This window comes from Haliotis rubra, unplaced genomic scaffold (assembly GCF_003918875.1).
Source record: "Haliotis rubra isolate DU_JTF1 unplaced genomic scaffold, ASM391887v1 Scf61, whole genome shotgun sequence".
Classification (NCBI taxonomy): domain Eukaryota; kingdom Metazoa; phylum Mollusca; class Gastropoda; order Lepetellida; family Haliotidae; genus Haliotis; species Haliotis rubra.
In genome coordinates this window covers 2,270,857-2,293,365 of record NW_025767313.1, presented here as the reverse complement: position 1 = coordinate 2,293,365, position 22,509 = coordinate 2,270,857, and the positions used below count along the sequence as shown (strand labels likewise).

The following is a 22,509-nucleotide window of genomic DNA, read 5'->3' as shown; positions in this document are numbered from 1 at the left end:
CACTGGCAGCTGACCACACACTGCTCCTTGTCATGAGACAGGCAATAAACAACAAAAGCTTTCTAAACCTTTCTTGGACTTCTGTGCAAATAAACAATTGCTACCAAACTTGCGGCGTCAGTTTCACTGATCAAACACTGCATCCTCCATTGTCATGTACATCACATACTGTCGCATGCATGTCATATACAACATCAGCATGTCTCCATATCGTCCCTGCTCACCAACATTTTGGCACCTGTTCCCATAATTTGCCCAGAACTTGATAACTATGTATAACCTAAGATCACCAGCTCATGTAGGGCTGTCTATGTTCTCCCACACACTGAGGTAACATGTTGGATGAGGCAGAGTATTATGTCTCTTGCACTACTCATTCCACTCTAAATATTCCCACCCGGGTCCAGAAAGAAATAGCTTACATGGTTATGTATTTTGTCAGTCTGTGCATACACTATAGCAGTAAGTATCTGCAGGCTTGGTCAATACATGCTCAAACAGTCATAAGCTCAAAAAGAGTTGTCACCAGTCCTACATACTAAATATATGCATTCCTCGTCCAGTGCCTTACGGGTCGACCAAAGAAACAGATACAATTTCAGGATCCACAGGCTATATATTATCATACCCTGCTGTACAAACTCCTTCATTACCCTGCTTTCCCATGTTTATAGCCATAATATGGAAGTATTTACAGGCACAGGGGGGTGTACGTACAGTGTACCTTGGATATGTCAGAACTGGGACTAAAGAAGAAGAGATTTGTATTTGGAGAAAACATAGAGGCTGATCAAATACTGGATGTGTCCAAGATGGCTGCCACACAGCTCCATGCTCCACTGCACCTTACACCGGGACATAGTGTTAATTCTTTCAAACATACTGTATGATGTCATGTTTGTTTTGTACCAGCTTCAGCACAGAAAGTAATTACTATAGGGTTATAGCAGGGTGCTTCAATCAGTATTAAGGCTGGGAGGTTTGCCAAAAACATCATGGAAGCAACCCTGGTGCTTTGGGGGTTGGGTAGAAAGGATTTCATTTGTACGCAACACATGCTAATGAAATACATATACAGGCAGTTTGTTGAACATACATCATACTGATAGAAATATCAACTCGTACTCAATCGTGTACCAGCAGTACAGCTTGTCAATAATCGGGACATTTACAATGATGGGAGTCAGATATTTACAGGAAGATGAGAAGCACAGGAACAAGTGCACAGACAAGTGCCACAATGGTATTTCAGACGCCTCTGCTTCATCATCAGATGTCTAGTCTACCAAGCTCATCTGCCTACATTGTCCTATCTGGCAAAGCATCTAGCTAAGGAACCTGAATGACATATTTCCTGGGCTAGTCTCCAGCAGTTTTGGCATAATGCTGTGGTTTTGGAAACTGATGGCACTGATGTGGTCAAGTAAATGAGAAATGCTAAACATGAATGTTATCAATGTGTCACACATGCACATTTCTTGCATGTTATCCATATGTCTGTGAAAGCCCTGATCAGCTTGCATGTAGAACAGTTTGGATGAAGATAGGCACCATCTCATTTCAGTTCATCAACTAATATGATGGTTGTTAGGCTAACATATATCATAATCATAGAAACAGCTTTACAAAGTGCATGGTTAGAATAATATCAAGAAAAGAAATGCATTTTGTCATTCGATCTGTTGCTTGTCGTACTGACAGTTGTAGTCTGACAAAAGCATTGCACATTGCAAATAGTCCAATGTCTAAGTTCAGCACTGGATAATACAGACTGATTGTCTGTTTCTTCAATAATCATTGTTTAACACTTTGAGATTCTGAACACTGCACACAGAATCTCTTGAGGAATATTCTCAGATGACACAGTAGTATGCACAAGTCTCCTTCTTGAGGTTTGAAGATCACAGAATAAGCCGGTGTAGGTGTTCAAGCAGGAACTTGGAGGAATCCCGTTGAACAGTGAGAGCAAAATTGACCATTTCAATTCTTGCTTTCAACTCAAGTCCTACAAGACTAAACTCTTCACCATATATGTAATCCAGAAGATTCCTACTCCATCCGATCCATGGGACTCAAATAACATGCACCATTGAGCAATGAAAAGCAGTAGTTGAAGATTTCATTCAAGGGGAGGTAATTTCTATTCACTAATTGTCTCCCCTTTCACACACACTGTTCAGTTTGTGGCATCTGAAGGTGATATTTCCTACTGAGAAGGCAACACATGGCTACCGAGACAAGTTGGAGAGTGTGTTAGTGGAGGCATTGGCTGTGTGCTGAAGGGCACTGGCACTCTCTTCTGTACTCTGGTCCTCGTAGTTGGGCACACGGAACGGAGTGGTTGTCCGCAGAATAGCTTCAACACAGTCCAAGCGGTTCAGTTCTTTCAGCTTGGATACTAATAATCTGACAGCGGCACTATGATGTTTGGACCACTCCTCGAGGACCCGATCTGTCTGACTCATCTGCTGATTTGCCTCCTTATCCAACACAGGAAGGGAATCGCTCAGACCTAAAGTCACAGCCAACAAACACCAATCTCGACCCATATGCTCAGGAGGATCAAGCAGATAGCTAAGAAGTCTACGTGTGTGGATTGATAGATGTGAAATGTCAAGATCCATGCCTGTGCATATACTGGCCATGATTTCCTCTGAACCCATACAAACGATGTCCACAAAGTCTTCATAAACTTCCCCTGACAGAACCATGGAGTGCCTGTTGTCCATCTGCATCCTCAGAATCTCTGTTGGTGAGTAGCTCCTGATTATCTTATTGTGTTCTTTCAGCTGACTTGGACTCAGGGTATACCTCTCCACACAAAGCCCAGGACATACATTGTCAATGACTTGCTCCACAATATTGACCAGGTCCTCAAGGAAATAGAACAAGGAAGACCGTGCGTCGGGAGAACCTCTCACCTTGATCTCAAGGAACTGTTCATGGCGGTCCATATCTATCATCCCTTCTAGGTCCCCACAGCAGTACTTGGTCCCGTGATGCCACTGGTACAAGTCAGTATCATTGGATGGGTCATCTGTATCCTGAGCGATGTTCCTCCGGAGATACACCTGTATCCTTGGGAACAGATACTTAAGCTGAGCACCATACTGGAAGCTAGTGTGGAGGCGAACACCTCCATAAACTCCTTTTGCATAGCGTTTTGTGTCTCTCTGCCACAATCCATTGAGTGTCTCCACAAAATTCAGACATGGGAACTCATATTCAATATCACCATCATTATCACAGGGTGTACAAAGTTCCAAGGCCTCAAGGACTTGCAAGAGGTCAAGCGCATCTGAGTCAGCATACATTAGCTGGAATTCATCAACTGAGAAACAGCCGGTGATGCGGGACTGTACTATCTTGTCATGGGAGATGAGATGACCGATCACATCTGAACACAACCACTGCGGGTTGAACACCACAAGATCTTGCACAAACTCACTCTCAAGGTAGATCACCTAGAAAAAACAAACAGGATTGAGCACAACAGATCACAAAGTAACTAATGATGTTCTTACCTATACCAGAAAAATTAGAATGAAATGTTCTTGAAGGATCTAATAACAATCTTTCAAAATCTTAAAGTTTAACTTAATTTTAGTAAACTACCAATCAGTTTCAGGTATTTCAGTTGCATTTAGAAGTTGTACATTGATGTCCAAGATATTTTTATGGATTAAATTTCTTTATAATTTCCCTCATGACGTTTCGAGACCATTCCAGGTCCCTTCATCAGGTTCAGGAAATTATAAAGAAGTTTAATCCATAAAAATATCTTGGAGTTTCAGGTACTGTTGCAGTTTAAAACCAGTGCTCCTCACCTCTCCTATGAGCTGCAGCTGTTCTGCCAGCATCTTCATGTGGCCCTCCCCGGCCAAGGGGTTCACCTTCATTCTGGTGTACTCCATGAACTGGTGCCAAGATAACACTGGGAAGGAGGAAGACGACTTCCTCCATGAAGGCAGGCTTGTCACCACAGCTTCAAGGAACCCAGTTGTCTTTGGCAGGCTCTGAAATGACATCAAGTAGTAACTCAGCATTGAGGTTTTCAAATCTAACACATATTTAGCTGCCAGATTACTTCCTACAAAGCTTAAATTCTAATAGAATCCTGTCTGTACTTACACAAGTAATCTCACTCTTCATGTCACTCAGCTGCTGCTTCAGGACTTTGATTTCAGTGGTGGCAGCTACAGTAGCATCCAGGACAAACAGCTTGTCCACAATGTCCACATCAAACTGGAACATCTGCGCCACCTTGGTCAGCAGTCCACTGCCCTCCTTGCTGATGTACTCGCCCTTGCTGTTCTTGGTGCACCCTGCCTTGTCTGCATGGGTCGCCACTAGGATAACCTTTGGGGTGTTCGGCATCTTGCCACAGTGACCTGGTCAGACAAGTTGAGTGAGTAAGTGAGTGAGTGAGTGGGTCGGTGAGTGAGTGAGTGAAAACATACTGTTGCATTTTGCAATGTTTGACAACTAAGCTATTTCAACACACTTACTTCATTACTGTCTAATATTTGAAGTACTGGTGACAAAGATAGTCCTGAAAGGCCTCACTTGCACTGATTTTAGAATACAGAGGTAGGCAACAGTTGAAAGAAGGTTTTCAGGATTGAAGGGCTATCCTGAAACCAACTCACCTATGGGCAGCTGCAGTGGAATCCTGGCCTTGAGGAAGTTGAGCCAGAAGATGACCTGAGCCAGCTGTTCATCGTACGAGTCGATGAGGCTGAACACCACCATGTGGATGCAGCAGGTGTCCCCGAGGAAGTGGTCATACAACATGTAGTATGGCTCATAGCCAGAGTAGTCCCACACGCTCATCTCTCCAACACCTGCACAAGTAATAATAATGATGGTCAAAATGCTTTTTTTAATCTGATGTTGGAGCAATGGAATTCTCCCACATTCATCAAATGGTATTTCCTATATTATCATTGAGTTATAGGTTTTGCTGATTCTTATGAACATGCTTGTCACCCTCCATTAGATCACGTGGTTAATACTCATGCAGTTGGTCGATGAACACTGTTTCAACAGTGGAGTTTTTAGTTACCCGATACATTCTGTGGCTAGTTCCTTATCAACAAGAATTTCTTGTGGGTTTTGAGGTGTCATACTAATTACTGGATAACACTTTTACTGTTGCTGAGAGATCCTAAAAGATAGGGACTTTTCCAGCATTTGACCTAGGACTAGGTAACTGTCCAAGGTTGTCTACCTGTGACATTCAGCTGCTGGATGTCCACTCCCTTGGTGTAGATGGGGTTGCCCACTGTGTAGCACAGAGGGGTAGGCAAGCTGAACTGACGAGACAACTTATTCTTGGCTGTAACAGAAATTGATTCACACATTGCTCACAGTTATATTCAACCAAATACAACCAGGCTAGAGGAAATAAGACTGGCAAAACAAAACTCTTACAGATTTCTGCATACAACTGATGCTGATTAGTTTGTTTGTCCAATGATCTCACAACGGTCAGCAAGTCAGACGTTGATGTTAGACACCCTGAACAACAAATGTGCATTTAATGATGTCGAAGTCAATTCATATACAACAAATATCCTGTTTTAAACTCTTCCTTACTTTTCGTTTTGCTGTTTGTGCTGCCTTGTCTACTTCGCCGAAAGAAACTCCCGAAGTAGCTGTACTTGAGTGTCTCGATGAGCGTGGACTTGCCGACACCGGTTGAGCCGAGCATCTTGAGCTTGATGCGATTCAGTGGCTGTGGCTGGGGGATGAGCTGACTGATGTACATGGAGCCACGTTCCTGCAACAGCCACACAGCAGGATACAGCTCTCCATCACGAGTAGGTAGCAATACATTCAACATGCATTTGTTATTACAACCATCCAATTATCAAGGATTGAATATCAGTGACTATATTGTACCCCTTTCCCCCTTAGAAAACAAATTTACTCCAGATTCTTGTTGAATATAAATACAGGTAATGACTCTAAAACCATAGGCAGTAACCAATGTTTGGTGTTCACTTGCAGCTCTACTCACCCCTCGGACCTTAGAGAGGAGATCTCCAATACCAGAAAATCCTTGGGCCAGGGCCATGATCTCTGCTGTCACCCCATCCTGCATAAAACACTAGCATTAGATAGATGTACAATAGTAGCAGAGATAAGTGTAACCAGGGACATTTCAACTAAAGCATGTACAGACATTCAACATGCAGATACATTTAGCTCTCAGTTGTTAGTGAGTGTCATTGGTTGAGAGATCACTTGACACATGGCTATACATGGCTACAGGTGACATTACCTTGTTGGAAATATCAGCATTAGCTCCTGCCAGTAGCAGACAGCGGACAATGTCGATATGGCCGGCCTTGCTGGCTAGATGGAGGGGAGTCAAACCATCCTGGAGATAAACATGTTCACGTTTCAGAGCATTACTGGAGGCTTAGTAAACATTGCTTGTATATATCAGCCCAATACTACTCACAGAAGTTGGGGATCGTACTTTGCAGGTGACAAGTGAAACATGTTTGGGTGGGTTCCATTAACCTCACAATGCATTCAACACGGAGGTTTTAGCAAGGAATGGTAATGGGAGTTCCAACAAAACCAGGAAAATTTCTTGGGTACAACCAAGCTAACGTTTTTGCACTTCTCAAAAACTAGTACACAATCCTGGGCAGAGAACTGACTACAGTTTCTAGAGACCTGATATTGCTATACATACATACAGACACAGGTTTAAATGAAGTGGGTATCTATGACTTGCTACCCGGCCATAACTATGGTTGTAATGTAAGGAAATGGTAACCTCTAACGCAGCTGTTTAATAATATGTGTATTTACTCGTATTTGGATCTAAAGATTTTAAATTTAATCTAAATTTGCATGAACACCAGCATACAACAAATGCTACAATGCTTCAGAGTACTTAATTCCTACGCTAAGTATAAATCAATGTAGTTTGATATAGGAAGCATGTCATATTGCCGGGTGGAGTACTTACAACACTGACTGTGTCCACCTTACAGCCCAGCTCACACATGGTATGCACTATAGAGAGAAGTCCCTCTCGGGCAGCAGCATGGAGGGCACTCTCTCCGGTCTCCTGGAACAAGGGCACGACTAGTGTGACACTTCCTACAGACTAACACATCATCTGCACTTCTGGAGCTCACTAAACATCACTAATGATACTGTGCTACACAAATTCTACATAAAAAGGTCTTTCTAAACACTTTAAACATGATTACAGCCAATGTTCCGCTACCTAAATGTGGTATTAGTATTGCAGATATTTATCAATAATGAAGCATATGACTTTATTGATAACAACATTTTAGTGTAGATACTTACATCATTATCAAGCTAAAAGTGACTACAATCAAGACATGAGAAGTAGTCATTTCTAAGTTGATAACTCTGAAAAAATCTACCCCAAAATGTCGCTTTATACAATAAACAAAAAGTTGTTATCCACAAAATCGATGCTTCACTAGTGACTCACAAACTTTTAGAATGCCAATCAAACAAGCACAGATCATACAAGAGGATGCATGCCTACCATAATATTGAAATTGGAACACGTTTTACCTTCTCCATGAGATCCATCTCGCATCCAGCGTTGAGCAAGAGGAGGGCTATGGAGGTGTGATGCCTGTGACATGCCATGTGGAGAGCTGTACTTCCTCTCTGTGGGGAACAATAGGGAGGTCGTGTATACACATGAAGTAGGACCAGATGGTGATGGGGAAGGGGGTTGCATCACCAGCATACAGGGCATAGCACACACATGTGGCACTGATGGGGCACAGGAACATCAGGAAATAGATGTAGAATAACAACTTTCACATGACCTAGGTTTACTCTCATGGAAGTATATTTAGACTGGGGCTGACATATGATCGTCTTGATTATTCTACAGAGCATAACATTGTGTTGAAATAGGGTGTAACATAGGTTTACAAAAATTTCAAATTTAAAGACTTATCCCCAAATAATGTACTTCCTTAATTCTAACTATAGCCTGGGAACCGAAGCCAGCAATTCTCAATGTTCAGGTTTAGGACAAATTTATGGTTGTCAGACATTCTTCTATATGTTGTCATTTCATTCAGACAGGAATTTTAGGGAACTATGGATTTTGAGAGTAAGTGAGTGGGTATAGTTTTACACCGCTTTTAGTAATATTCCAGCAATATAATGGCGGGGGACACCAGAAATGGGCTTCACACATTGTACCTATAGCTAAGTCAGAAATCGAACCATCTTCTTTGACATGAAGATCGAAAGCATTAACCACGAGGCTACCCCACCACCCCAGATTATGAGAGAATATCGTTGTAATATAAGTTTCATTAAAAGCACAAAAGACAAACATCCCTAAAAGTATATCACAGCACATCAGTACCAGTATAACAGATCATATCCACATCAAAGTACATGATCTCATTATATCAGAATACAGTTGTGTGAAGTAACAACACATGACATACTTTTAGAACACATCATGCAAATGTATATTATAGAACAATTTACAACAGATATAAGTAATGGAGTGTTGAGGGTGGTACCTTGTCCATGTGGTTCAGTGGCGCTCCATGTTCCAGCAGGATCTTGACACATGGTAGATTGCCGCGGACTGCTGCACAGTGCAAGGCTGTCTCCCCCTCCTGTCAACACCATGTACACCCATCAGACACCTACATACTCACCATGTACACAGGTAAGTAACCATATATACTCATAGTGTACAGGATCAGCACAATCATGGACACCTACAGTGTACAGGATCAGCATACATGGACACCTACAGTGTACAGGATCAGCATCAATCATGGACACCTACAGTGTACAGGATCAGCATAATCATGGACACCTACAGTGTACAGGATCAGCACAATCATGGACACCTACAGTGTACAGGATCAGCATAATCATGGACACCTACAGTGTACAGGATCAGCATAATCACAGACACCTCAGTACAGGATCAGCATCAATCACGGACACCTACAGTGTACAGGATCAGCACAATCATGGACACCTACAGTGTACAGGATCAGCATAATCATGACACCTACAGTGTACAGGATCAGCACAATCACGGACACCTACAGTGTACAGGATCAGCACAATCATGGACACCTACAGTGTACAGGATCAGCACAATCATGGACACCTACAGCATACAGGATAAACACAATCATGGACACCTACAGGTGTAGGACACCTACAGTGTACAGGATCAGCATACATGGACACCTACAGTGTACAGGATCAGCATAATCATGGACACCTACAGTGTACAGGATCAGCATAATCATGGACACCTACAGTGTACAGGATCAGCACAATCATGGACACCTACAGTGTACAGGATCAGCACAATCATGGACACCTACAGTGTACAGGATCAGCATAATCATGACACCCACAGTGTACAGGATCAGCATAATCATGGACACCTACAGTGTACAGGATCAGCACAATCATGGACACCTACAGTGTACAGGATCAGCACAATCATGGACACCTACAGTGTACAGGATCAGCACAATCATGGACACCTACAGTGTACAGGATCAGCACAATCATGGACACCTACAGTGTACAGGATCAGCACAATCATGGACACCTACAGTGTACAGGATCAGCACAATCATGGTACACCTACATGGATCAGCACAATCCTGTGTACAGGATCAGCACAATCATGGACACCTACAGTGTACAGGATCAGCACAATCATGGACACCTACAGTGTACAGGATCAGCACAATCACGGACATCTACAGTGTACAGGATCAGCACAATCATGGACACCTACAGTGTACAGGATCAGCACAATCATGGACACCCACAGTGTACAGGATAAACACAATCATGGACACCTACAGGTGTACAGGATCAGCACAATCATGGACACCCACAAAACCTGTGGGATTATTACATACTATAGACATGTGATGGATGCATGTAGACAATGCTTCCGCAAATCAACATTGCAATGACCAAGTCATCAGTTTGAAGAAAAGTAACATATTCTACAACAGAACTGAAAGATACACTGAGATTAACATGAGAAACTAAATCATACCAGCAATAAGGATCAGTCAGAGCAGAATGAGATGCAATGAAATTAAGAAAATTAGTAGTAGGGGTATCGAGTGGCTCAAAACATATAAAGTTAAACTGAACGCTGTACAACACTGACCACAAAGTAAAAGAACCTGTTAGCAGTTGTACCTTGTTTTGAATATCAAGAACTGCATCAGCAAAACATAGGCTTCGAACAATATGTGAGAACCCATGCCAAGCAGCGCTGTGAGCGGGGGTCTCGCCAAGCTGGAGAGAAACGGAGGTCCACATTTAGTACTCACAACACACACAAGCGGCAAAGGAAAAACAATCATATCAAAATTTGGAAAGGAATGATTAGGCCATGCTGAAACAAAATCTGGCAAATTTAACAACATTATCTTAGCATCTGCACTTGTATAATTAATGTTTGTATTTCAGTTAATAATTTGTCTGTCTAATGGATGGTACAAAAAAAATTAATTAAACTAGCTCAGTTAATACAAGGAGGACATGTTCTCCTGACACAAACAATCTATGATTAAACTGATGACTTAAAATATCCCTCTGCGTGGTTACTGACAGCTGCCCATGGATTGAGTTGTCTCCCTTGACACATGTGACACAAGAAAAACTCTGTATAGTTTATTATCACATGCCCAGAGTACATCTTGACATTTATGCAGATGAATTGCTGTATTACTTGCAAAAGCAGAACATGTAACTTACAATGAAGTCAGAATATCAACATGCTGTTAATATTAGTTAAGGGTAGGATTCATGATAATTAATAAGTCAAGGAGAGTTACCGATATGATGTCCAGAATAAACTTGTAAGTGGTTGCATGATCAAAATTACAAATATATCCAAATCTACACCAAGAATGTTTAATTAAGAACCATATTGAGCCTCCAAGTCCACTGTTCTGGCTAGTGTTGGCACTATTTGTGTTAACAACACGACACTGTATTTCCTTGGGTGTCGTACACCTGCATTAACTGTTGGATACACTGAGCGGAGAGAGTAACATGCTGTACATGACATTCCGAGGACCATGCAGTACTTACACTGTCCTGGAGGTTGATGGAGACGCCAGCTTCACACAGGTGGTCCACAACGTGGGCATGGCCGTAGCGTGCAGCAACGTGGAGGGCATTCTCACCTGACTGTGGAAACAATCACAGGTAGAGTGCAAAGATGGAATAGATGACAGGTATCAACGTTTTCTTCTATTGATGAAAAAACAACACCATGCTATATGTACCTTTATTCACTTACAAATCAGGAATATCAGTTTTTCTATATTTTACAACGATACTGACCGGTGTCAGAAAAACACAAAGAGACCACCCTGGACAACTTGACTTTCAATATAAATACATTTAGCCCAGGCATCTGAAACAACTTTCTTTGTCAGTCTTGCGTGTTTCTTCAAAATGGTAAAGATATTAGACCATACTCACTTCAAATTCATTCTACACTTCATTCACATTAAGCTAAGATACTGTTCAAAGTAGTGGAAAAAAACGCAACTTCCTCACTCACTCATACCTCAAGATGCTGCAATTTGAAAGATCTCAAGCATTATAAGTGGTTACACCATAACTGTAAGATAAGTACCTTGTTTTTGCCATCCAGTGGGACGTTAGCTTCCTGCAGGTATTTGATGACATCTAGCTGACCCTGCCGAGCCGCCCAGTACACTGCACTGTCCCCTTGCTGAAAGTACATCACATTGTTGTCACACCACCAGACAAATTAGGATACATACTGGAGATGATACATTGTGGTTTGTTTGTTTGTTGTTTAACGCCGCACTCAGCAATATTCCAGCTATATGGCGGCGGTCTGTAAATAATTGAGTCTGGACAAGACAATCCAGCGATCAACAGCATAATCATCGTACTAAGCAAATAGGATGTGATGACATGTTGGATATTTCACTATATCAGTGCAGTAGTAGGTGATTGTGGCTACAGGCTTCTCAGATAATGAGTGACTATTTTCATTTGAAAATTTTTGATGAACACTGTATTTACTGACAACAGTGTTCACAAATGGTGTTTCAAAGTAACAGGACATTGGGTCCTGTAAGTTTCAGATGTCTGTCTGACCCATTGAAAATTCAAAGGACCCATAGAATAAAATTAAACACACATTTCTTATAATCGACATTGAAATTATTAACAAACATAAGATTTATAAACAGGAAACAAGTGTTACATGCCACATTAACAACTTCAGTCAAAGTCATTCTGAAACATACAGTCAGACACTGGGGCCGGTGGGTTGTAGACTTCTTTCAGACTTTTGGGGAATCTGCCGGATTTGTCAGAGGGTCAGACGCTATTCGTGAACACTGTGACAAGTGTTATCACTTGTAAGATTGTTGCAATAGTTTATGTACATAGTAAGAGGGAATTATTTTGTAGAAAAATTAATGAATTTGCCTGTGAGTGTGTGAACTCTGAATGCTCTATCCAGGTAACCATAATAGCAGGTAAATTATCTCCCCGTTGACTAAGACTATTCAGCTGAGATTAAGGGAACTAAGCCTTAAAACATGACTGAACATACTTCTGACGTATTAACAAGGACAATCACTCAACAGTTACAAACTGTCTCTGCATTTCTCCAGGCAGCATGGCCTACAACAATACACACCAAGGAATACTGTGACAGTATGTTTCAAAGTTCTGCTGAAGTGTAAATGAGCAGACATTGGGCTGATAACAATACCAACCCACGGACCAACACACACTTACAGGTGTGGCATTCACACAGGTGATTACTGTCTCAGTTGGCTCTGATTACTGTATCCTGATACCTCTGTGTTAACTGGCTGGTGTGACAATGACAGCAGCCACGTACTACGTCGGCAGGGCTGTGCCTGATTCAAGCTGTTAACACCGGCTAAGGCTGGGATTACACCATCTTTTGCTAAACTGTTAGGACGTCCTGACATGACAAAACCTTACACAGTCGTCTTAACCTTTGCTTTCCTCCCAAGAAATAACAGTTTATGATTGATTTTTCGAAATTCCAGTAAAACTGATTAAAACTGAAGAAATATGTAACAGTTTGAGGCTGGCCCTAGGTATATCCTGCTAGTATCAATTGACAGAGCCATGATCAGGCCATAGAAAACTCTCTCATGACATGGGGATCAATAACACGTACTCTCTAGAATGGCAGGGGTAACGTTAACATTCTTCAAAATGAACTTACTACCCTGGTGAGAGTATGGTACAACTGGACAATAATACACCTCATCCCTTTATGTCCCCGTAAGCTGTTAGAGCAGTAAAACCTTCTAATCAGAGCACCTTTCTCTTTCCACACTGGACAGTGAAGGGCTTAGTAAATTCATCAAACAATGCTAACCCTTTTAGAAGGACTACACATCACTCAGTATTGTCCCTAAGGACTCTCCTGGTCATCTCAATCACTTCCCTGTGTTAGTTAAACACTCATCCACTGGCTTTGACCTCAGCCCAGACCCATCTTCCCCACCCTTAACTGTGGACAATCACATCTATGTCTGTGCAAACATGGAACTCATCCTCACCTTATCTTTAACTCCAACATCCACACCCTTGGATTGCAAGAACTTGATGACGTCAACATGGCCTCCACTAGCTGCCATGTGTACTGCAGTCTCACCGTGCTGAAACAACAAGCATCTATTCTAAACAACATGCATCTATTGTAAACAAGCATCTGCTTTACCTATAGCTATTCACTGGTGGTGTTCCCATAGTGGACATAGATGCCTGAATGTTCTGTAAATGACAATGTTGCAAGAAACTTCCATAATCCACTGAATGTTCCTAAAACAGGAAGACCATTACATACCACATTAGTTTGCAATACAGAAATAATACTGGATGCCCTTATGATCTCATTTCCTTAGAGGGTGCAAGCACTGAAGTGTGTGGGAAGTCTCAAACACTCCTTGAATGTTGTCATGCAAGTGTTATGTTCTGACAAGATACATCACAAAGTTTAGGCCCTGGTGTAAATATCTGTCAAACTTGAAACATTCAATCACGAAAGACAGAACTCTGTGATCGCATGATCCCACTGAATGTCCATGATGTCATCTAGGTCTGGCTCGTATCCCAGTGTACATAATTTGTGTGTCAGTTTACTGCCCAAAACATGACTTTCATAAAGGACTCCTACATTCAACTGCTTAGTGAGATGACATATTTTCACAGATGGCGTGACACCACACTTTGTGGGTAAACATCAGTTGGGTTTGTGTAAACTGTATATATGTCTGTTTCATGTTCACAATACATACTCCCAAAGAGCAGCAATAACACTTAGCACTGGGATCACATTTCTTCTGTAGGAGTTCATTTCAGCTCATACATCACATATTATCTCAAAAAACCGACACGTGTAATAGAACAAAACACTAGAAACACTGCACTGGGGTTCGGTTTCCTAGGCAACCAGAGCCATAGCTAAGCAACACCTCATTCACTATATTTTCTCAACAACTGTCTGCCATTATATTTGAAAACATTTGACAAAAGCTTCTGATCAATTGCTATAGCTTGCAACGTCATGAATATTCAGAGCACAAGCATCACCTAAACTGGTAACAAAAACACCACTTGAATCCAACTCAGCGCAATGACAACAAAGACGACTGGGTGTATCAAAAAGTTTGGTCAGTATACATAACTGATGTCAGAGATGACTTAACTTAAAATTCCACCATGCTTTTGAGCATCTCTTGATCCTGGCCACCATTGTTATCACACACATAACAGAACTGCATTTTTCAGTTGTCTTGGTTACAGACTCATGCATTTTCATACATACAGCTCTGTGCAACAAATCTGTGCAGCTTCAGCTACTGGTAATATCAATTCACTGACAAATGGTAAGTGTTTTTCTGCCTGTTGCGTGTATTCATACAAGATGATGACCCCCCCCCCCCGACCTATCATGTGTCTCTACCTTGACATTTTACATTTGCAACATTTTATAATAACTTTACACAATCAATGCATTCCATTAATAATATAAGATTCAAACTATCATTTGCATCAGAATCATAAATGAAATATATTTAGTCTTGTATTAATCTATTTATAACAAGCAGACTGATTGTGTCAAGGGGCCAGATGATGGTACAAGGGTGAGTGAGTAAGTTTAGTTTTACACCGCACTCAGCAGTATTCCAGCTATATGGTGGCAGTCTGTAAATAATAGAGTCTGGACCAGACAATCCAGTGATCAACAGCATGACCATCCATCAACGCAATTGGGATCCAATGACATATGTCAACCAAGTCAGCAAGCCTGACCACCCGATCCCATTAGTTGCCTCTTACGACAAGCATGTGTTACTGAAGATCAATTCTAACCTGGATCTTCAAGGGTCCAATGGTACAGGGGACCGCAAGTACCATCATACCATCAGTACCTTGTTAACTATAAGGCAGAACTGCCAATAAGCATATCCTGTACCGAGACAGAAGATTTGCAGACAAGGCAGCCCCGAGACCAGATGATGGTACAGGGGAACCGCAAGTACCATCAGTATCTTGTTAACTGTAAGGCAGTATTGCCAATAAGCATATCCTGTACCGAGACAGAAGATTTGCAGACAAGGCAGCCCACTGACCTACTCATGTCACTTACTGAGGATTCAAATCAATTACCAGCATACGTGCAAAGCTGGACTTCCTGTCAGTTGAGTTCCAGTAATAATACCAGCAGTGTTGTCACTATTGATTATGTTTGTAGCATTATTTCTATCTCAATACAGATCATGGAGACAGATCTTTAGAGGCATTGGTAACCCTAGATAAAGCATCTCCCCAGTAACCATCTGTACATCCTTGTCTGTGTTTAAATAACTGAATAGGCAGGCCCACCATTCAGTCACTGCACACTGCATGGTTCCCTGATGTATTATATTCACATTGATCATGCACATTGTATTGGGCTCATCATAACTGATCATATTTTGGATCATCCAAGAGTGGGAATGAAGAGTAATGTCTGAGATATTGAAGGCCCTTCAGCCACCAAACATGAAAAAAAAAATCATTCTGCTCTCTTTCCAGACTGGCAAAATGAGGTTCATTATATTTTTTATGCACTGATATATGAAGTAACAAATCTAACGCAAAGTGGTATAATTTATAAGAATGCTAAAGAAATTCATCAACAGAGGTGAAAGTTATGCATCAAAATAGAAGAGAAGTGTTGAACAGATCATGTTTCTCTTCCATATACCAACTGCTGACAGAGGAATAACCTGCTCTCAGTGAAGCTGTGACTCTCTGGGTAGTATTACAAACACATCCTACATTGTGAGTCTGTTCATGATAGATTCAGTATATATCCTGTCTGGGATGTTTCCTCAAGACACAAAAGACACACACTTCAGCAGAAATTCTGTCCATGTGAAAAACATCTTCTCATGTTACTACATGGCAAATTCAGTGAGTATTATAATGTTCTTCCTTCATGAGTACAATGCCAATATTAACGAATCCATCAAACATGGAATTAGCTTTTCATTCTTTTTCATTTAATCGATCTCTCTAAATACTGCAGGATGTCTCTAAATTTAAACAGGATACTTTCAGATAAAGAACTGCAGGAAAATAATGACAAGAATGAAACTGAATGTGGAAAGACGGGTATTGAACTGGCACCAAGTAGAAAAACTGGATTTAATGTAAACAGTGTGCAGATTAAGAAGCCAATTCACAAAAATAGGTTGTGAGACAAAAGAAAACACCTTGTTCCCCAAGAACAAACAGATTTGAATGTTCTGACATGTTTAACAAACATATACCCCTCATCTGAAACCAATGTCCTAAAACATTTTAGGAATGTCATGTAAAACTGTGATGTGAAACAATCAATTCGCCATACACAGACAAACATTGCTGCTGACTGAGAAGAGAACTGACATTTAAATACAGATATGTTGTCATGAACAGGACAACAGAATCATTTCACATACCTTATTTGCAGTGTTCAGATCTATATTATTGGCTGTTTCTGAGAGATCCTTTAATCCATCAACATTTCCTTCTTCGGAGGCACAAAAGAGGGCAGCCATTACAAAGTTCTCAGCTTTTTCCTGAAAATAACACAAACATTTTTTTATAAGTTATCCTGCATCCGTCCAACATATTTGATTTGCGGTATAGATTTGTCGCTGTCAAGCCACGTCCAGAGTGAGAGTGCATCAGTGTTCCTTCGCACCTTGAATGCTGCAAGTGACACTGAATGCTATACTAGTTTGAGAAATCTAAGACATCTGAATAGCAAATACTGTCAAATATTTACAGGTATTTGTGGATTCAGCCAAAAGTGATGAGAGAAATCCTTTGAAGGGATATTTACACATCTTGTCTGACCCACATCCAGGCGAACAGCATTCAATTTCACTACAAAGCACACAATAACATATCCCCCACAAGAACACTTGCACACACCTCTACCATGACCAAATTGGATTCCATTTTTATATCACAAGGTATCCAGAGCCTAGTATGACTTGAGATTCACAGGTCATACAGCATGATGCTAGTCAGGTACTGCACAGCTTCAAGGAAACGTATCACTTGACCAAATATTTCTGTGCAGCAAGTGCCTCAGCACTGCAAGAGGTAAATTAAAGCATGGCCTCCAATACAGTAGGATTTACTAAATATAGCTTTTCAATGTAGCCTTGTGTTCAGGGCTCACTGACTGAGATAGCATAGAAATTGTGTGTAAGAGTAATGACACGAATGTCTTTTTGACTGCTGCTTACTGAGCAAGTCACATGCAGGGTTATAGTTCTACTGTACAAACATGTTTATTGTGTGTGACAATAGCAATGATTTTCATGTTATCCCTTGCAACATCACACTAAAGAAGCAGAGCTCCTAGTCCTATCCTCCATGCTTATTTTAACCAGCAATGTAACTGTCCCACTTTCCAAATGTATGTGCTACCTACAGTGTTTCTCTGTTGTCTTTGTATCAAACCTAGGTGTGTCCGAGCGTGAGTCCTTCAAATAGAAGTTGTTAAGTCAGCAAGCTTTTCATTCTTGTTAATTCAGTGTTTACCACCAGGTTATTTGAACATTCTACACTCCCGCTGCGAGAAGGCCATGTTTTTCTCTTATCTATCTGTTGGCTTAACAGTGTAATCAATCATAATATCAATGTAGATGATTGAAATACACATTCTTGTAGTCTGACTTGCCAGTGCTGCATATTGACACAGTGTGGAGTTCATGGTCTTCATGCCCTCCCCTGATATAATCTTATCTGAAAGAAATGGATGTCCTTGAGACACAACACAGGAAGCGTGGCAGACTGACACGGAGAAACACTCCTGCTGCCTGAATGAGGTGATCACTGCGAGTCCTTCTGTCATTTCCTGGGCTGAGATATTGGGAAATATCATGAATGCATTATTGATGAAGGAAGTGTTATATACCAGAGGTGAATGAGACTGCAAGTGCTCCGGGAAAACAATCCAGTGAAATTCTTACATCCATCTGCCCAGATGTGACACACACTTGCATATTTAGAGGAATGTCACTTTCATTCCTTGAGAGATTCCTTCAACAGCATTCTCCATTACATACATAATGTCATTTGAGAACAACTTTGTCTTTCCAATACTCTAATACATACCTAGCTATCTAATAATTATATTCCCATCTACATCCATTCATCTAACCAAAACCTATATTCCCATCTACACCTATGTGTCTATCCAACACCTATATTCCTATCCATACCTATGTGTCTGTCAACACCTATATTCCTATCCATACCTATGTGTCTGTCAACACCTATATTCCCATCCATACCTATGTGTCTATGTTTCCAACACCTATATTCCTATCCATACCTATCTGTCTATGTATCCAACACCTATATTCCTATCCATACCTATGTGTCTGTCAACACCTATATTCCCATCCATACCTATGTCTGTCAACACCTATATTCCCATCCATACCTATGTGTCTATCCAACACCTATATTCCCATCCATACCTATCTGTCTATGTATCCAACACTTATATTCCTATCCATACCTATATGCTAACAACAATCTTTCCATCACCATATTTTCAGTCATTGTGTTATAATTGCTTATACTGTAAATGTACAGGTTTAGTATGTCAGAACAATGCACATTTGTGTAATCCATTTCCTGTGTAAAGTCTAACCTTACACAGTAAATATAACCAAACAAATTTGTTCATCGCTAAAAGAAAACCTATTTACTTCAGAGCAATGAGACCTATATTTTTCTGAACCTACTGTTGAAGGAAATATTTCTTTCATAATTACACAAGGGAGTTCACACAATACCCACAAGACTGACACATTCAGTATCCTTCACTGTGCCAAACTTTCAAGGATACACCTTTTTAAAGATAGTCTTGTTTTGCATGCTTTTCTTGTGGAATTGACACCAGCCTTTTGTTTCGATGCCTGTGATCTCTGGCCTTATCAAAACAATCATTTCTTGCTTCACAGGAAAAGCTTTGCCACTTTGTTTGTTGGCTTTTTGTCTTCATTATGTGAACTACACCTTTCAGAGGCCACAGCATATTTGGGTAATTCTCCAAAACACAAATGAAGTGTGAAGTGAAATCGATTAAATATAATTCATATACATTCACGTAACCTTGATTCGTGGATATAAGAGAAGTGCGGTGAAAATCATATTTCAAATGCACGATTTCATTTTGTATACTCACTGATTATTTTATTCATTGATTCAGCAAATTGAAAATGCCTTATATTCCACTCGTGAGTGAAACGTTTGGCTACGGAAGCCATTAACAATCATCACCCATTCATGTGCCCACAAAATTTGATGTCACCTTGTTTCGTGGATTAAGTAGTTGGTTACTTTATATCACTATGTACGAGTGAGTGAGTGAGTTTAGTTTTATGCCGCACTCAGCAATATTCCAGCTATATGGCGGCGGTCTGTAAATAATCGAGTCTGGACCAGACAATGCAGTGATCAACAGCATGAGCATCGATCTGTGCAATTGGGAACCGATGACATGTGTCAACCAAGTCAGCGAGCCCGACCACACGATCCCATTTGTTGCCTCTTACGACAAGCATAGTTGCCTTTTGTGGCAAGAAGACCTATTCTACCCCGTATCTTCATGGGTATCACTATGTACGACAGCCCATTGCAGTAAGTATTGACTCCTAGGAAAGCAGACGATGAGTTGTGAGAAGGTTGGTGCTAACGGTATCTTATTTACTTGACATTTTGTAAAAATAAAATTTGGTATTGGTGGTATTAGTGATCTTGGGCTATTTATCTCAGTGCTGGACAATTAGATTTAGTGTATTTACGTGTAATGCAGAGATTGCGAACATTTTTGTCAGCGAGGCGTGGCATTGTATGTACATCAAAAGTACCACTTCGTGACTCCATACAAGATTTAATTTACGAGATAGAATGATAATTACCGCAATCCACAAATCAAAGTTATTCACAAATTTAAGTTACGGTTCTGTAATGATACATAAAAATTTGACCATGCACAATTTGATAGCTTTAAATACAACATTCCTTCAAGGTGTAAGTCTCAATTAATCATAACTATTCTATAAGTATTATTTCTCAATAGTTATTTACATACTGCTACAAGCATGACAAAACCTGGCAACTATGTATCTTAAAATAATATCAAATAAATGTGCATGGGAAGTGATGTATAACAGTGCTTCTTGTCTTTTGTACACATCTACATGAGTGAGTGAGTATGGTTTTACGCTGCTTTTAGCAATATTCCAGCAATATCATGGCGGGGGACACCAGAAACGGACTTCACATATTGTACCTATGTGGGGAATCGAACCCAGGTCTTCTGCATGTCGAGACAACGCTTTAACCACTAGGCTACCCTACCGCCCCCATATCTACATGTAGTGGTTGTAATGAGTTCCTTGTATCCCAGCATTAGGTTGCCCATCCATCTGCCTCTACCTCTCTCCTATGTGTTGCTCCATGTCACACTAGGCGTTCACTTGTCATCTGTTAATGTCAATATTGTCTGCCCTGGCATGTCTAGGGAATTATGTCTATACAAACACCAACAAAATATGCAGCTCACAACTTCTAAAAGTTGCAGTCAAAACTTGAGAATTTGCCAAATAAATGTCACATCCCAAAAATTCAGACACTTCTTGCAGGAACCTATGACGTTCATTTCCTGGATCTCTGGATTCTTATGCCAAATATTTCTTTAACTTGGATATTTTTCCAATAATCAGTTATGGCAGTTTTCTATTTACATATTTAGTATACCCATTTGTCCAGTGGTGTAAGTGCAGGCTTAATTCTTCAGTCACTGTATGCACCCAAAATATGCCTTGTGATCCTAGATCTCGGGAGACAACTCCAGAAAGATACATCAACAAACAGGGGTCTTTGTATGTATGGGACAATTCCATGACATCTGCACACACTAAATATACCTCAGCGTAGCCAACATTCTCTAACCAAGTAGTGTTTCATACTGTCAACACAATGACACACATACTGCATATTGTCTGTCACAACTGCATACTGGCAACTCTGGAATGACTAAATGCCTTGAGGGCTAGCTACTTCAGCTTGGTTGAAACATTATTTTCACTGATCATTTTGTGCTCAGCCACAAAGCTATCTTACATAACTATAAAACAGCTAAGCTATTCTGACACTAAATAAAGATTAGATCAGCAGCTCTTAAAATGTCTTGATTTTTTCAGTTTCCTGATAAAATGGTTTATTATTGTTTGAAGGAGCAGACTGTAGTCCTGATAACACAGAAGTAGGTGAAACTTGTCCTCAAGTGCAGTAATGTTTTCACTCAGGCAGAACTTACAGTCTTTCCTGCAATATGATTATGTCAGCCAGTTTAAATTAAGTTGTTCCATATGAATTTTGCTATTAAAATCTAAGAATAAAGTGTTTTAAAGTCCTGGGTTTAATATTTCTTGGCATCGGGTAATGAACTGAAGCATTTGTAAGCACAACATTTACTATTTGACTGAAGGGATAACTACGGGTCCTTGAAGTCTTGCTTGAATTTATTACCCTGTTTAACAGTAAACACAAAACAAAGAACTATTGCTATAAGTGAAAGAAAACAATTCCGGTTCTAATGAATACGGTCAATGCAGACACTGGATCGAAAATTTATGATAGTCTTGATTTCTTTGCTTGAAGCAGATAAATCATCATAAATCTGAAGCAGCTAAGTAATTTGTAGCCCAAGGACATGTAGAGATTCCTGTATCAAATACACTGCCTTGAGCTCTAACGATGTCACACAAGCGTACAGTATTAGGCTATCAGTGTGAATGGTACAATATGACACATTGCAGGTGAAAATGGGCACATTCCAGTACAATTAACACTTGTCATTTTCAAACTTCA

General features: G+C 40.5%; 1 protein-coding gene across 3 annotated transcripts in view; it reads right to left on the bottom strand.

Annotated features, from left to right (window-relative positions):
* Positions 1-1,019: 1,019 nt before the first annotated feature.
* The window catches only part of LOC124255807 (death-associated protein kinase 1-like), a 149,178-nt gene continuing 127,688 nt past the window's right edge, over positions 1,020-22,509 (bottom strand). For 2 of the 3 annotated variants that reach the window (XM_046689739.1, XM_046689741.1), the window contains 16 exons: positions 17,064-17,183; positions 13,632-13,730; positions 11,684-11,782; positions 11,131-11,229; positions 10,231-10,329; positions 8,556-8,654; positions 7,576-7,674; positions 6,989-7,090; positions 6,287-6,385; positions 6,023-6,100; positions 5,599-5,782; positions 5,231-5,338; positions 4,650-4,844; positions 4,132-4,391; positions 3,828-4,016; positions 1,020-3,464 (listed from right to left, as the gene is read on the bottom strand). In XM_046689739.1, coding sequence (XP_046545695.1) covers positions 2,229-3,464; positions 3,828-4,016; positions 4,132-4,391; positions 4,650-4,844; positions 5,231-5,338; positions 5,599-5,782; positions 6,023-6,100; positions 6,287-6,385; positions 6,989-7,090; positions 7,576-7,674; positions 8,556-8,654; positions 10,231-10,329; positions 11,131-11,229; positions 11,684-11,782; positions 13,632-13,730; positions 17,064-17,183 — 3,165 coding nt within the window. In that variant the 3' untranslated portion in view covers positions 1,020-2,228. The remainder of the gene's footprint in view (positions 3,465-3,827; positions 4,017-4,131; positions 4,392-4,649; positions 4,845-5,230; positions 5,339-5,598; positions 5,783-6,022; positions 6,101-6,286; positions 6,386-6,988; positions 7,091-7,575; positions 7,675-8,555; positions 8,655-10,230; positions 10,330-11,130; positions 11,230-11,683; positions 11,783-13,631; positions 13,731-17,063; positions 17,184-22,509) is intronic. The other variant, XM_046689740.1, reaches the window with a different exon arrangement.